General features: G+C 41.7%; 2 protein-coding genes across 2 annotated transcripts in view; both read right to left on the bottom strand.

The window, feature by feature from the left end:
- Window positions 1-4,485, bottom strand: part of xpo4 (exportin 4) — a 71,524-nt gene extending 67,039 nt beyond the window's left edge. Inside the window, exon 1 of the mRNA XM_023950593.2 lies at window positions 4,327-4,485. Coding sequence (XP_023806361.1) covers window positions 4,327-4,392 — 66 coding nt within the window. The 5' untranslated portion in view covers window positions 4,393-4,485. The remainder of the gene's footprint in view (window positions 1-4,326) is intronic.
- Window positions 4,486-8,030: 3,545 nt separating this feature from the next.
- Window positions 8,031-17,187, bottom strand: part of lats2 (large tumor suppressor kinase 2) — a 31,122-nt gene continuing 21,965 nt past the window's right edge. The window contains exons 3-9 of the mRNA XM_011489447.4: window positions 16,981-17,113; window positions 15,260-16,851; window positions 14,141-14,368; window positions 13,683-14,037; window positions 13,406-13,588; window positions 12,574-12,680; window positions 8,031-11,192 (exon numbers count right to left, since the gene is read on the bottom strand). Of these exons, the coding sequence (XP_011487749.1) occupies window positions 10,653-11,192; window positions 12,574-12,680; window positions 13,406-13,588; window positions 13,683-14,037; window positions 14,141-14,368; window positions 15,260-16,851; window positions 16,981-17,113 (3,138 nt within the window). The 3' untranslated portion in view covers window positions 8,031-10,652. The remainder of the gene's footprint in view (window positions 11,193-12,573; window positions 12,681-13,405; window positions 13,589-13,682; window positions 14,038-14,140; window positions 14,369-15,259; window positions 16,852-16,980; window positions 17,114-17,187) is intronic.

Raw genomic sequence — 17,187 nt, forward strand, 5'->3', positions numbered from 1 at the left:
CCCGACCAGGCTCGGCCACAGTTGGAAATTTGGCGGGGCCCAGCACTCAGGAGCAAGGACCAGAACCCACCCCCCAGGGACACGAACACCCCCGGCTCAGATGTAATGTGAACCCCCCCACCGCGCGGAGAGAGCACCGCCGGGCCCAGGAAGCCGGCACCCCGGGGACACAGCCGCCGTTGCAAAGGGGCCCGTACCCCCCACCAGGGAAGAGGCAGGGGACAGATGGTCCTAGGTCCCACCTTCCTTGCAAAATGTGTGTGCGTGTATGTGTGTTTGAGAGAGTGTGTGTGTGAACTCCGATCATCTTTTGATCTTTCCTAAAAGCGTTCCCGGTGGTCTTTTCGTTATGATGATGCCATTTTTGACCAAAATCAAAAACCTGTGTCGTTTTCTAGCACATGGTTTCCGGAGAGCGGCAGGAGTTTATTAAAAATTCATTTCTGAGTTGTGGAGCAGGCCGCACCCCCTCCCCGTTGCTAAGAACTCTGAGCAGAGAGCTTGTGGCCCGCCAGCGTGTTTTCAACGACACAAGTACATCACTGTAAATGTTGTTCCTGGTAAAAGCTGCTTTGGTAAATTTTTATTTTTTTATTGTGTAGGAAACAACAAATAACACGAATGACAGCTGAGACCAAAACCCTAACGAAGCTCTTCCCCTGCAGAGATTTTATCGCTAGTCTCTAGGATGCTGACTGATTCTTCACATTACTGGAGTAAGGTATTTAAAGTTTTCTTACCCCAGAAATTTAGATCCTTAAATCTAAACATAATTGGAAAGTAAAGTTCATTTTTCCTAGAATATTTTTGAATTAAAGGCAGGTAAACACTGAAGGTTGAGACAACCTGTTGAAGAACAGACCAAAAAAGCTGAATTTTATTGATAGTTGCATTTAAAAACCCAGGTAAAAACTTGTTTTGACCTGCCATCAGATTGGCAGATGCATCTCCTTCGAGACCCTAGAGTTCAAAGGCAGTGTGCTCACACTACTACTTCAGAGGCTTTGCAGAGGCATGGCTGGGTTGCAGCTTCTCAACAATGGAAACCTCTTCCATGAAGCTCTCTATGCAGTAACCTTAAAATAATCTCAAGAGGTTTGGGGGGGTCTAATGGAAAGTTGGTGACCTCTGCACACTATAAACCTCGGCCTCCCCTGACCTGCTCTGTCCGTTCATGCGACACTTCATAAGCTGAGATCCTGCTGGGCTGCGTTCCCTCATGACTCCCTAACCCCTAAAAGACTATATAGTACAGGATGCCACCATTTTCTGTTTAAAGCGGAACCGAATGTTACACAAGTGAACTGAGGAGAGGAAAGACAATTGATGCATCCCTACTGCATACCAGTCTGTTTGTTGTTTTTTGTGTGTACTACACAAATCTTATATCAAACCCAAATAAAACTGTGACCCAAAAATTGAGGTTTGAACTGAATTGTGAAATAAGTAATATTAGTGCAGGACAATCCAATAACCTGGATTTTAACGTACCGGTGTGGGTACCGGATCGACTCGGGCTGCCGGATGTTCTCGGTGTCCTTCGGGGGTCCTTCGACGTCACCCTACGGTAACACCAGTTGGACAAACTACTTAGCGAGCGATTTTACGTTTAGCGATTTTACTACTTAGCGACGTCGTCATTTCATAAAGAGCTCTGTTTTTACTTTCAGTCACTTCATTACATGAAAAAGAATGGCTTGAAATTGCTTAGTTTTGTTCAGAAATACAAACTTCACGAGTACCCCTAACCAGTATTAGACTATGTTCTATGTTCTTTTATTTTATTTTTATTTTACTTATTTTCTTTTATTTATTTGTGTCTTATGTTCATTATCTTTTTGTTTTTATTTCCTTTATTCTTTATTTTCTATGTTAATATCTTTTGTTTGGCATTGTTGATTGATCTTTGAGGTACAATAAATAAAGTATATAATAAAGTATACATTAATAATAAAGTTTTTAAAAAAAACTTTGCGACGTTAACTCATGTACATATTGCGACGTTAACTCATTGGTCGTGGCAACTTACAGCCATCAAATAGTGTGACGTCATCATTGGTCGAAGGACCCCGAGAACATCCGGCAGCCCGAGTCGATCCGGTACCCACACCGGTAATTCAGACACATGCTTACTACTTTTCTTCTTTTTTTTTTTTTAAAATCGCCAAATATGATGTCATCCGTTTGCTGAAAAACCTAATAAAAATGAACATTTTAGGAAGACAGAGTTTAAATAACAAAAACTTGGATGATTTACAAAATTTAAATACAGTTTTTTCTTTCTCAAACACAATGCATTGTGGTCTATATTTGATCTATATCTATATCTAATTTTCAGAGAGCTGAATTTTGGAATTGTAGATTTGGACACCTTGAAAAAAAATGGCGAATTCCCTTTACAGTCCATTAAGTAGTGAGGGAATTCAGACACAACCCTAGACCCCCCAAAGAAAAAGCAGACTGAATAGTAAAGTGTAGATTTACTACTGCTTTAATAACTGTATTTAAGTTGATCAGAAATATTAAGAGTACGGCTCTATAAACCAATTCCTATAACTGACATCAGAGTGCAAATCTTCACTTCGTTATTTATTGACCAGATTTGAAAGTCAGGACTTCTCTAAACCTTCCAAGTGTGTCAAACTCTCAAGAAACCATGTGAATCCCAGATTAGAGAGACCTTAAAATCAAACCAACCAGTCACACATTTCAGAAAAGGAAAGAGCAGAAAATATAGTGATTAATACGCAGAATTCCGTTTTCTGATCATAAACAAAATTCAGCATGAAAGCTGAGAACAACTGATCATTTAAGCCGAAGGACGCCAGAACAATTTATACCGTTAACCCAAGGAGTTCTGGCTTAGTCACATGCACCTGTGTGGGGGGTTAACCTGTATGGATGCTGCAGGCTTTTGGGTTGTCTGGGCCCGTAGAGGGTCATAGAGAGGAGGGGCTGTGTCTTAAGGGAAAGCCACCTTAGGGGACACCATGAAAATGGAACGTCCCATTGTTGTGTGTGGGGGGCAGGTGTATCGTGAAGTCTTTGAAAGGTTAATGAAAGTTACACGCAATTATGACGTAGGAGTGATGCTGATGTGATGCTGTCCTTTACGCAGCACTCTGGTGTCAGCAAGGTTAATGCACTGGCTCCTTCCAACACATGGGGGGGTGCAGGTGAAATGCAAGAGTCCATAGGAGGATGCAGTCCAAATCCACCCAATAAGGGCAGTTGGTATGGACGAAGCCATTCTTAAAAGTCTTCACCTGAATGCTTAATAGGATTGCGATTAAATATGATTTTATGTATGATTTAATAGCCTTTTTTCTTTTTTACATAAATTCACATTTTTATTTCCATGCCAAAACCACATTTTTCTGCTATGAAAAAAAACATAAGAAAAAACAAAAATATAAACAAAGAATAAATTATTGATAATAAATTTACACATTTTTACATGATATCTAATATAAAACTGTAATCCATTGTTTTGGTTCATTTCTTATTTTAGCTTGTTTTTTTACCTGCTATTCCGCACTTAGTGATATTTACATAAACTCTGCTCGCTTATTTAAATCTGAAGCATAGATTTTATGAATCAACATTACATTGTTTAATGTATAGCTCGATTCTCTTAATGGATTCCATTGAAAGAACAAAGCTGCATTGACACTATAATAGTTCAAAGATTGTCTCGTTATCATCATAAACTATTGAATGTAAACGGCACGTGCAAACTGTTGTTCTGGATGTCCAAAGCACGGACTTACATTTTACAATAAAGTTTCAGAAGACATTTCAAAATGAAAGACAAGAAGAGACTGAAGCTGCTCAGTTTTCCCATCACCTCTCTGCACATGGCGAACCACATGCTCCAAGCTGCGCACTTCAGCCTCTTCGCTCCAGTGTGGAACAAGTGTTGACGTCGTTTGAGTATAAAAGTTCCGGATTAGCTTAAATGAAGCCTAACCCACAAAACTCCAGTCCAGACTTTTTTTCTACTTTAATTAGCAGCTAAGAGGCAGAAACACCACGGAATATTCTGGGTGGGGGGGGGGACGGCGATTCACCGAGAAGACACGTGAAAATGGTTAAAAGGCGACGAGGAAAACCGGACATGCAATGCGGGACTGATGAGCTGATTCTCCGCCTTTAGCGGGACGGTGACAGGCGAGGCGCTGCGCCACGCACCGCTCTCCGAGCTGGACCCATGATCTGACACCCAGCAGCCCGCCTGCCGCTCGAACCGCTCCAATCCACTCCGCACAAACTTTACACGCACGCGGCGCCACCGCAGAGGCCGTGGAACCGACACGAATATCTCACCATTAAAACTTTGGCAGCGCTTTCCAGCTGTGTGATCACTTCAGCTGCACTGACCGCCGCCATCATCGTCCCTCTCCAATGACGCGCCGGGCGCTCGGCATTGTGGGATTACGGCGCCACTGCAACCCGGTATATTTAATGTGAACGCGCGCGGCAAGTTCCGCGTGCAGTGCACACTACTTGCATTTCTGCCGCAAAAAGCTCTCAGCAGACATAAACCCAGTTTAAATCTCTTTTTCTTCCGTTTAGTGCCGTTTAGCAGACAAACAGAAGCTCAGAGTCTTTTGTTTTTGAACCTATTTAGTTTAAAAAAACAGCTTTTAATATATTGTACGAGTTATTTTTTGTTAGTTTTGTACTATAGGTTGAATAAATAGAAGTTGGCAATATTGTTATAGACGTTTATAGAAATTGTTATAGAAAAGTAGATGCCAACATGGAAAAATGCTTGAAAGTGTGTCTCATCTGCCAAAATGATGGAGTATTGGTACCACATTAAAGAAGAAGAATTAACAATTATAGTAGTGAGTAGTAAAATTATGAGAAAACGTTAACATTTCACTAAATAAAGTATTCAAATTATAAGGGAAAAGAAATCACAATTTAAGAAGAATGTTGTAAAATTATTAGAAAAAAGTCAATATTTTACAATATAAAGTAGTAAAATTATGAGAAAAGTCATAAATTTAAAAAATAAAGTAGTAAAATTGACTAAATAAAGTAAAACAATTACAAAATAAAGTAGTAAAATTGAGGAGAAGGGTAAAACTTTGTGATAATAGTGTGAAATTTTGAGGAAAAAGTAAAATTTTACTAAATAAAGTAGTACATTTATGAGAAAAAAAAGTCCAAATTTACCAAAGAAAGTAGTAAATCTATGAGAAAAAGTCAAAATTTTACAATATAAAGTAGTAAAACTATGAGGAAAAGTCAAAACTTTACTAAATAAAGTAGTAAAATTATGAAGAAATAAAGTCAGAATTTTCGAATGTTAAGAAGTAAAATTATGAGGAAAATTATCAGGAAAAAGTCAAAACTTTGTAAGATTTAAAAAAAAAATGATAGCAGCTGCTTGGCTCAGTTGGTGAAGTGCAGGACTGGCAAATGGGAAACCAGAGTTTCCCGAGACATCTCCAGTGTGGGTCCTGGGGCAAGATCCTTTGCACCTCTGCCTAACTGTTGGTACAAGGGAGGTCGGGTCTGGGTCTCCCTGTGCCGGACCCCAGCCCAGATAAAATACAGGGTTGTGTCAGGAAGGGCATCCGGTGTGAATGTGCGAATCAGTGAAAGCTGATTTGTTGTGCAGACCCCTAAAGGGATATGCCAAAAGGAGAACAACAACAACTAAACTCTTTCACTGATGCATTGGTGACCATAAAAAAATGTTTTTGAATTAAGTTGTCACCTTGAAATCTGTTTATGGGCTTTAATCATTTTTTCTCACTATTTCACAAATGTTGAAGGGTTTATTTTTGAATTGTTAGTAATACTAACATTTCTTTGGTTATTCTGGGTTTTGTATTTTCTTTTTGGTTTCCTTTAACTTACTTACTTACAGTTCACAAATGTCTTTATGTTCCACTTTTTTTTAGATAAGTTGATACAAAAAAGTAACTCAAACGTTTGAGCAACAACTTTGGCCTTTCTTTTATTCTTTAAGCTGCTTTAAGTTCCTGTAGTGTCAGCTGTCAGCACTTACACATCCGTTCTTGATGCCAACATGTTAGTGACACTAAACATGTTGGTAGTTGGCTACTCAAAGCATTCAGAAATAAAAAAATACAAAAATAGCTTTTAATTTGTAAATACTAAATGATTAATGCTGATGTATTTCCACTTTAAAAGGAGACTGAAATGATTAATTCTCCTTAAAAGTTGATAGATTATTAAACTGTATCAATCAGAAGATTTGAATACAGAACAGAGATTTATTAAGATTTTCTACAAAATGTATAAAAAATGTGTAACCAAAACCAGCTAAAAGTGATGCATTTTTGTAGCACTTCAAAAGCTAAAGTCCATGCCAAAATTTTTATTTTTTCCCCTCAGGAAATGACTGGTCTGTCAGTCCCAAAAAAAAAGCCTTTGAAGTCACTGTAGAGTCATTCTGGATTCAAATCTTTGGGAGTAATCTTTTATAGTCTACAGCATTGCTGCAGGTCAACCCAGCAGAGTTCGCTGTCTTTTAATTAGGTTAATAACAAACGGAAATAATTTACCCATTTTGTATTATTAATTGAATCGGTTAGTTCAAAAGGGGCCCAAGTCCAAGAGGTTTGTTTTACCAGGAAATTATTTTAACTGCATAGCTTAAAGGGAGGTTACACCAAATGATTAATACTTTACCCAGATTTAGCACCAGTTCATAGCTTACAAATGCTATAATATGAAGCACCTCACTTTTATCATTTCAGAGGACTAGCAAACTAAATTCTCTGGACTCGGGCCCTTCTTGAATTAAACAGGGGAGCTGCCATATTGGATAACTAGTGCTGCCATCTATGGGATAAAGCTAAACCCATGCAAGAGAGGCCCAAGTCCAGGAATTTTGCACTTAATGCATTTTAAATGTCAAGCAAAGTCAATAAATTACTTTGAGACTTTTTTGCACATAATCAGATAGCTTTTCCCTTGAAGACCAGAGAACATATAATCTCTATTTTGAAAAATTGTGGACTTGGGCCCCTTTTGAACTAACCGATTCAATTGTGTCTGTCTTTTTAACTACCCATTTATCTTTTCTCCTAAAAAAAATTAAATAGACCGTATGGGATGGTTTTTTTTTAATGGAATATCAAAATGAAAGAAATCTAACTCACAAGCCAATATCCTAATCAGCAAAAGCATTCAAACTTCTCATGTTAGCCATTACATTTCAAACTTGATGCTGCTACCAGTCTGAAAACAGTGGGACAAGGGAATTCAAAATGACAAAAAAAAAAAAAATAAAATCACTCGAGAGATTGTGTGGCTTTATTAACACATTTGGTTTTAACATAACTGTGTCTACCAGAAGTAAAGATGGTGCAGATTTTCTGTCAAAGAGAATGTGGAATATTAGAAAAACAAAATTACTCAAGGATAAAAATGAAATGTGAAAACCGTTCTTGGGTACCATGAAGTTTAGATGACACTTTATCATGCAAATGCGATATTCTTGTTAGTCATCATTAAAGTTGTCCTCCAGGGTAAAAAGATTTATCAGCGCAGTCTTCATTTTAGGAGCCAGCATCTCAGATGGTGCGTAAGTGGTATGAACAGCAACCGGGCTTCATCCAGAAGAGTCCAAGTGCAACACTGTCATGCCATCAACATCTATGACCTACAGGTCAAATCTGCACTAAAACTCACCACCACGATACATTTAACCCTCTGCCATTACTTTGAAACTTGTGACTTAACATTTGAAATAAGCTCACTTAGTAAAAATCTTCATATTCTCATTTTAAACATTTGTTTTCACCCATTTAAAAAAAGGAGGGGGTTTCCAAACAGAAAAAAAAAACTTCAAAAGGAAGGAAATTCAGTTCTATATATTTGGAGCTCCCATTCCCCAAAAAGATCTAATTCTGCACATTTATGAGTAAAAGAAGGCAAGATTTTCTTTTATTAATGCATTTAAAGCACCAAAACCAACCAAATGTAGTTACCATGACCGCAGAACTTATGTCTCCATGCTCCATTCACAAAGAAATGCAGTAAAGTCCAGGGCGGTTAATTTAATTTATACATATATTTTACACACAAGGACAGTAGAAGCATGTTTTAAACAAATTCTCAATTCAAACATGAAAGTATAAAAGAGATAGCTGTCAATAATTACATCACCAATTATACTGTGTACTGATGGATTTTAACCACAGACGAAAATGGACAAAACAAGACGATAGATACAAAAAATATGAATTTCTGTATAAATATATTTTTTAAGAGTAACAGAATTGTAAAATACACAAAGGAAAAGAGCTGATGCTCCTTAAAGTAGAAATACAATATTAAAAAGATGGATAAGTAGGTGGTGGCCAGGTGATGGAGACAGAGGACATTCAGTCCACCAAAGATTGTCAATCGTCACTCAAAGCCTGAACCAGAAAACACACCAGTCACACAGCTGGGCTCACACACTCTTTGGAGAGCTGCAGCTCTCCTTCTAAAGCTTCTTCTCCATCCATCTGAAATGCAGACGATCTGAAAGCTAATCTGAAGGAACAACGACTGAACTCTTCATCTTTGTAATAATACTTTCTTTAAATAGTCTGTAGGAGAGCGGCTGGTCTCTGAAGCCCGAGCACAACACCGGCTGTGTTTACATGCAGGAATTAAGACCAGCAAACAGGATTTTCATTCAGTAAATGGAAGATTTTGTGCAACTATGCAGCAATTGTGATGGTCTAAGAAAATATGAAGCAAATCTTTTCTAAACCTGGACTGATTACAAGGTTTAAAAATACGATCTGTGCAACTCAAAGATGCACGGCAGGATCTGAACCAAGAGATGGATATCTGCATGTAAACACAGCTCCTGCAAACGATAGTCTTCCCAGAGCCAAATAAAATAGATTTCAAAATAAGATAGCTGTATTTAAGATTGTGCTGCTCCTGTTAAAAAAAAAGGCAGAAAAATGAGCAAAGCCAATCAAAAGCCTGATCTCAACCACACATCGCTCGCCCAGAGAGAACAGCTCAGACTTTAGGCAGCATGAAGTTCAAAATACTGCTGGAATAATTTGGTAGCAACATAACAAAAAGTTCACTTCAACACAAAGAGAGCACGTACTGCTCGCTGATTGTCAATAAGCGGATTGATATTAAATGGTAGCGTCACGTGCGGAGCAGCAGAGCTCTGTGGAGTAAGAGCTGAAAGAAACCACACCAAAACTTGAGATCAGTCGGGATAAATAAAGTGTACTAAAATTACTGGATGAAGTTTAACATTGTGGGAATTGGGGAAACCAGAGAAAAGCTAGCTTTTCTGTTATCCAGTGACGTTCCCTACAGCCAAACGTTCTGCTCCCCATCTCCTGACACCTCCTCAGAATCGCTCCTGTCTGAGCCGGAAACCACCAAACGCCTCTCCTTTGCAGTCAGGACCAGCCCGGCAGCAGTGGAGGGGGCGGGGCCCACCATCATCATCATCATCGTCAACATTCATTAAAGAAAGGCACGCAGCTTTTTACTTTGAGAAGGTCAAACACGCTGAAAACCCCCTTTCCGTAAAAACCATTATAATAAAGTGGAAAATGATATCAAACACAATAATAAGCAGCATGTTGTAACTGATAAGAATGAATAAAGATATAAACCAAAAGCATAGTAAGTGTTTATAAAACTATTTACATGTAAATCTGTATTGCACATAGTCATTTCATCACATTTGGCTGTTGTCATGACGAGGAGATGTGACTGAACGCTGGAGGAGACGTGTGTCTTAGACAAAAGCCTCTGTTGCAATGACAGATTCAAGCCTACGTAGATTAGGCTCAGATTTCTCAAATAATATTGAATTATGTGGTTTCTAAGGAGGATTCTTATGAATAAAAATTGTGCATTTAAATACAAAACGTTGCTTTAATACAACTCTTGTTGAATGTTGTTGGTTTTAATAAAATTTGGGTTAAAGTTGTGGCAAATATGGTAACATAAAATAGGTTAAACAAATATAAATATTAATATTTATTCTTAAAAAAAAAACAAATATATACCTCACAACTCTCAGCGGGAGATAAATGACATTTTCTGCGCAGGTGACGTCAGAAGGAAATCCTTTGTCAGTTCTAGTGGACGAGCGGAAACATCAGTGTTCTTTTCGGCTCTTATGACGGAGCGTGAGGTGTGATGAAGAAGCACGTATGAGTGTGTGAACATGCACCATTGTGTTATTGTAGCTTATTCTGCAGCAGCTGAGAAAGAAAAACAAGTGATGGCTGTTCTGGCTGGAACAGGAAGAAGCTCCCGTGTCAGAGGGGAGGCATTTCAGTCATCCATAAGACCAATGGTGGGAGGAATGGCACAAAGAAACTCTTGAAAAAGCCAGAAGAAATGCTTAAAATCAAAAGCAGTGTTTCCATTTGGATATAAACTTATTTGTCCTGTCCTTTTCCGCCTCTGCTCCACTCTTCATTATTAGTTCAGTCAGAAGATTGTCTCTTGGTCCTGGATCGGAGCAGTTTATTACCTGAAGTATCAAAGGTCTTCCACAAGGGGGCAGTGCTCACCCATCCTGCTCCAACTTTCATAGCACACAAGCTAAAATCACACACCTGCACAGCTCACGTGCAGACATACACCTGAGAGGAGCAGCGACAGGAAGCACACCAGCTACTCCTTTACACATACACCGGCTCGCACCCCTCCCCCTGCTCTCCCTCCTCATCTTCCTCCTCCTCTGCTTCTTCTTGACCCTCATCCTCCTCTTCTGGGCCCATAGCTCCATTTAGAGGCAGCTCTCCGGCCTCAAGGGGCTTTGGGTAGCGGAAAGGACACCCGTTGTCGTCAAAAAACCTGCGAAAGGTGAATTCGTAAAAGGCGTGCTCCGGGTGCTTCCCATGTGGGAAGCAGAGTGCGTCCAAAGCCCGGGTGCTGTCTCCGCTGTCGCTCCAAGCTCCTGGACCGCCTTCCTCCTCAACTGGGTCAAAGTTGGATGTATCCATGGGGTGGGCGATTTTGGGCCGGTAGGGTGCCGGCTGCTGCCGCAGGTTGCTGGAGAAGTCCACCCCGGCAAAGAAAGGGTGGGACTTGATCTCACCAGCACCGTTGGCGCCCAGGCGGTCCTCTGCAGCACAGCACAGACGACCAATGATGTCCACGGCCTCTGGGCTCAGTTTGACCTGAGCGGGGACCTGCAGCGTGCTTTCCCAGTTAATAACCTGCAGCAGAAAAGGAACAATAAATCACGTGAGAGGCATTATGCCAATAAAGGATCCCCCTGTCACATTCACTTCAAGTTGGGTCTTGGCATCTGAATTTAAAATCTTCTTCCTTGAAATGTTTCATGACTCATCCAAGAAATTAAGTCCAGATGCCCCGACTCAACTTCCAGACGTATAAGAAGCAGTTCTCCCAACTCCGTCTTTGGTAAAATTTGCAAAGTTCAAGGCCAATTCTTGTTAAGTGTGGTTTTTAATTCTGTTTCTCTTAACTTGTACATTAAAGTGTAAATTTTAAATGAAAGAGTAACAACTAGTTTGATGCTAGCATCCACCTGAACGTCTCACGCAGAGAAATATGACATGCATTGACAATAAAAATGTGACGTTTAAGGGTGTATTCCTTTATTCTAGATCAAATCTGCTTAATCTGGTCCTGATTGAGCCCTAAACCTTATGTTTGGTCTTATTCAGACTGGCATTAAGCAGACCATTCTGCTCTGGACCAAAGCTTCGAAACAAAAGCATGTGACCAAAGATCTCTTCAGTCATTGGCCAGGAACTATGGAAGATGGTTGAAGCAACAAGAGAAAGATGAACGTGCTGAGCTTTACAATGTGATAGTTAACTTCTTAAAACTTTTGATTACCAGTTTTGAACATCGGGAACAACACTTTTTACTTGTTACTTTGGTGCAGCGGTGGTCCTGGACCAGGATCCTCTTGGGTGTATTCAGAATAAAAATTTGTTCTGGATTAATAGGGGAAATGAACTCTAGTTCACTTTAAGTGGACCAAATGTGATCAGTCTGAATACACCCTAAAAACGCCTGAATAGTTTGTGAGGTTCGGTTCCATTGAGTGTTATCCAATATTAATGTTAAAGTTGTCAAAATCCGATTTCTTTACTTTGCTTTCACACTGCACTTTAGAGAGAAGCCAACAAACTGGTGTGGGCCTGCTTTAGTTTAAGGCGATCAAACACAAACTTTTTCAAAAATGGACAAATGGATGGGACAAACATTTGTTGGGTCGTTCTAGAGCTGAAGGTCGAAGGCCATCTCTCATTAAAAAGAATAGGGCGTACGAATTCTCTCCCGACTCCTAAAATTCCAGATAATAATGCGGGACATTTTCAGTATACAACAGAGAACAGAGAACCCCCATCAGTAGAATCAGAACTGGCTTGTCTGGGCCGCACTAAAGAGCTTTCACACCTGCACAAACACTGTGGAGTACCGGAGGAAACAAACGCTGGTCCAGAACAAACAGCCCTGGTGTGAATGCGCTTTCAATGTGACCTGGCCTTGATGCTGCAGCTGATCTACAACAGCTGACATGTATTCATCAGATTGTCTGATTAGAGCTTTTGCTCCACTGACCTTTATTTGGGTCTCGGTAGGTGTTGCAGCGAGGAACGGCGGCTGTCCCACCAGCATCTCAAAGAGGATCACCCCCACACTCCACCAATCACAGAGCTGAGTGTAGCCTGCACACAAATACACAATTCTAGATGCACACTCACTTTAAAACCAAAAACACTTCAACAGCTAAGTACTTTCAGCCTCCTCTAGCTCTGTTTCAGGTGTGAGGTAAAGATCATTATCCCCAAATATTCAAGAATATTCAAAAGAAGAAAACAAAGGAAACAAACAGACTAATAAAAACAACATGTAGGATTCACAAATTGCATGGAGGTTGCCTCTGTTTAACAGGAGTAGATCTGTAGAACCATCTGACACTGAATAAGACTAAGTTAACAAAATTAATAAATCTTTGGTTTTTCATGTCTCGGAATAGGAAAAAAAGAAGCATTAGTGGTTGAGTATTTTTTAAAACATAATATCAAATATAAGGCAGTTGCCAGCATTTAAAATTGCAAAATGATTTTATGATAACCCCAGAAACGAATAAAACAGTTTTATTTTTAAGGTATTATTCACTCAAATTTTACTTTAAAGCCCTAAACTCTTAACATTTGCTTTGACATTAAACAAGAAAGCAGTAAAAGACAAAATAACTTAAAGTTAATCTAAAGAAAAACAAATGTATTCAAATGTGCTGTTGCAAAACATAGTTCAGGTCATTTGTTTATTTTGACCTTGCAACACAACTGTTCATTTCTATTGTCGCTCAACCAAAGTATTCATTTGGGATCAGTTTTATCTGAAAAGCTGAAAGACAGCCGACAGCTGTCCTCTCATTTTCACCCACCTTTGCGCAGCAGCACCTCCGGAGCAATGTAATTAGGAGTTCCCACCAGAGAGTGGGCCAGGCAGCGCTGGTGCTGGCGATTGGCACGCTGCTCCAGTGTCATGAGCCGGTCGCCACAGCGACAGTTGGATACGTCATCCCAGAAGTCACTGGGCTCCATGCTGTCCTGTCTGACATGGCTCCCTGAGGGCAGAAGCGCAGAAACCATGCCACATAAATGCTTCCTGCCATCAGCAACAAGATTAGAGTTTGCCTCTCTTTACAAAAGCTGGTTTACCTTTCTGGTAGTACTTTGAGTTGTGTGTCCAGCGGAAGCCTGTGCATAAACCAAAGTCGGTCAGCTTGATGTGTCCGTCCAGATCTATGAGGATGTTGTCTGGCTTGATATCACGATGGATAAAGCCCATCTTGTGGACACTCTCAATGGCCAGAGTCAGTTCGGCCACGTAGAAGCGTGCCAGATGTTCCGGGAAGACTCCCATCCGAATGAGCAGACTCATCATGTCTCCTCCGGGGATGTAGTCCATGACAAAGTAGAGGCTGTCACGGTCTTGAAAGGAGTAGTACAGACGTACCACCCACTCATTGTCTGCTTCTGCGAGGATGTCCCGCTCAGCTTTCACATGAGCCACCTATGCCACACAAAATCAGATCCATCAATGTCATCTATAAAAACAGCACATTTCAGCAACTTACTTTAACAAAAGATGTTGTATAAAATGCACATTATGTCACCTGGTTGCGGTTGAGAACGTCTTTCTTTCGCAGCGTTTTCATGGCATAAAGTGCACCAGTGTCTACTTTACGTGTTAGGCACACTTCCCCAAAAGCACCGATACCCAGCGTTTTTATCTTGACAAACATGGACTTGTCCATTTTGGCACGCCGTAGCCTGTTGTAGTTGGACTCTTTCTGGTTCAGCATCTTCCTCATCTGCTCCTGCTCTGCCTCCGACAGACCCGCCTGGACAAAAATAATAGTTTGTTACAGAAGTGCAGACTCAAAAAGCTGTGAAACGTCAAATTTGGAGCAGTTTAAACTATTGTATGAACTGAACTCAACCGGTCATCTAAGCCATCTATCTAGCTTACATATTGTTTGAGTCTAGTTTCATGGCTTATCAATCTGAAAAAAACAATGAAATCACATAAATGAGAGTTCATTCACTTCTTAGTCTCTGTAATTAAAAATGCAACGTTTACACTGGGCATTGGATCTGCTTCAAGAATGGCATTCTTAAATGCGCGTTAAGCCCATGGTGTTCACACTGGACAAGCAAAGTGGAGCTCCTTTTTCTTTTCCTGCTGTTTCCTAGCACATGTCCGCCACCTGCAGATGGAAGAGGTTTAGTGTAAAATGTCAAAGCGCTGTAAATCTGGTAAAACTTGCTCCAGGCTGGCTTTTTCACAGCTCTATTCCGATCTCTGAAAGACTTGGTGTCATAGAATTCCAGCCGAACACAAACCGCTTTCATTAACTTCTCCTCCAAGATCACTTTGCAAACCGTTGGCACTTCAGTGAATTAAAAGGAATGCCATCCATACGTCCCTACCAACTCTGTCAAAGTTTGACCGGGTTTAACTGTGATCGTGTTCTTAATGTCCGTGCGTTTTGTTTGTGTAAATGGTAAAAATGGTTGTAGAAGGTTGCGTAGCTACACGTGAGTATGAGAGTTTTGAACGTGAAAACCCCCAAAACACGCATAAACATACATTTGCATAGACTTTTCATTGGAAGCTTGAACGCGTGTTGCCGCGCGGTGTAAACATGGCTTAACAGACAAACTGCCTCCATAGCATTCCACAAGATTGAAATCCAGGATTATTAATGTGCTTCCTCACATGGTGTCCTTACCTTAGACATCTCCTGTTCCAGCTGAAGCCTGCGGTTGAGTTTCTGCTGGTAGGTCTTCATCACATTCTCGATATGCTGCTCCATATAAAACTTGAAGGCAAAGGGAGAGTAGCTTTTAATGCGGGACTCCCTCTTTTCCTCATCTCGTCCGTTCTTCCTCACAGGAACTGGGGAGGTCTGGATCTGTTTCTTGTCTTTCACTGTTTTTTCACTCTTTCCCATTTTCATCTTGCTTTTCACTTGCTGCTGGCTGTTGTCGGCCTTTGTGCTCCCATCACTGCCGCTGTGTGTGCTTCTCGTAGCAGGGCTGCTGAGATCTGGAGCTCCACACATGGCCTCAGCTCCTTCTGCGGCCCCTGGATCACTGCCAGTTCCAGACTTGAGCAGACTTTTGGGATATGGTGGTGGAGGGCAGCGAGGCTCCTGAGCAGGCTCTAGAGGATATGGCTCCTCTGGCATGTAGGCCAGAGGTTCTGTTGCCTCTTGAGTCTGGGCTGTCATCCAGCCGGGGTGACATGGTCCTACAGCCGTTTTGGGCTCTGGCCTCATGACACGAATGCTCTTCACTGGCTGCTGGATGGGCGGGGAGGTGACAGTAGTTATGGTGTTGGGGGGGCCCATTGAAGAGTCCTGCTTCCCAGCGGTAGGGGGTGCAGCCAGCGAAGGCCGTACCCCATTTGGGCCTGCAGAACGACTGTTGAACGAGTTGGTTCTGCTGGGAACACGAACCTCCCCTCTAAATGGGCCCTGGGGTTGGGACTGCCTGGCTGGAGGGGCACCTTCGGGACCTGGAGGCCCTGCCCAGTGGTGTTCATAAAGCTCCATATTAAGGCTAAGTCTGGAGGGCGCCATCAAACTTTGGGGCAGGTCTGAGAAGTCAGGGCCCATGACTCCCACCCCACCAGGGGATCGAGACATCATGTGCACCTGGTGGGACGTGGGGCTAGCCTGTCGGGGGTGAGAGTGAGAAGATAGGTACAGGTTAGTGGGATAGCCACTGCCCCCTCCTCCTGGCCCGTTCTGACCCATGCCGGCTTTCCCTTGCATGTTGACGTAGTTATCTGGGGGTGGCTGCATCTTGTTCTGAAAAGAAGGGGTTCTCTTTACTCCATAGCCTGCTGGCTCCATCATGTGCTGCCTGGCATGGCCATAGTCATAGTGTGACGCAGCAACAGGGCCCCCTGGTGGCTGAGCCTGCAGTTGCAATGGTTGACCAGGGACACTGTAGGTTATCATGGGCCCGTTCTGCTCCATGCTGCTGGAATAACCTTTCTGCTGAGCCCCTGGGGGGTACAAGTTGTTGCCTGGGTTGCCCTGAGAGCCCATCACTGGTGGATAGCTGCCCATGCTGGGGGGTCGACCCAGAGGGTTTCCCATGGCAGGGCCCTGAGCTGTGTTAGAAGGAGGCATCATATAGTTCATAACAGGGGGAGCCCCCATGTAGGGTCGGGTTATCTCGCCCTCAGGGCCATATCCTGCTGCTCCATCATACATAGGAGCTCCCATCTGATGATATGGAGGCATGGCTACTGCCTCATTGGAAACCTCTAAAGCAGCCCGGTGGTCCATTGCATTCTGCATGCCAGCTTTTCCTACAAAAGCAAAAGAAAACAAGCCCTTCAGTGCAAACAAAAATAGTAAATAAATAGGCAAACAAATCCAAATAACAATGGGACATTCTAAGTTCATGAATCCAGTTCATCTTATCGTTGTTGTTGTACCTGGCGAAGTCTGCTTGATGACACGAACAATGAGCTCGTTACGAGGGTCGAGGTAACCCATTTTACTGATAAACTCCAAAGCCGCTTCAATGTTCCTGCTGCCGGTCTGCTTCAGCGCTCGCACCGCCATTTCCTGTAGAGACAGATGGACAAAGACATTTAAACTCTCCTTTGACACCCTTTATTAAAGTAAAAAACAGAAGAACC

This window comes from Oryzias latipes, chromosome 21, assembly GCF_053564925.1.
Source record: "Oryzias latipes strain Hd-rR chromosome 21, Olatipes_Hd-rR_3.1".
Lineage (NCBI taxonomy): Eukaryota > Metazoa > Chordata > Actinopteri > Beloniformes > Adrianichthyidae > Oryzias > Oryzias latipes.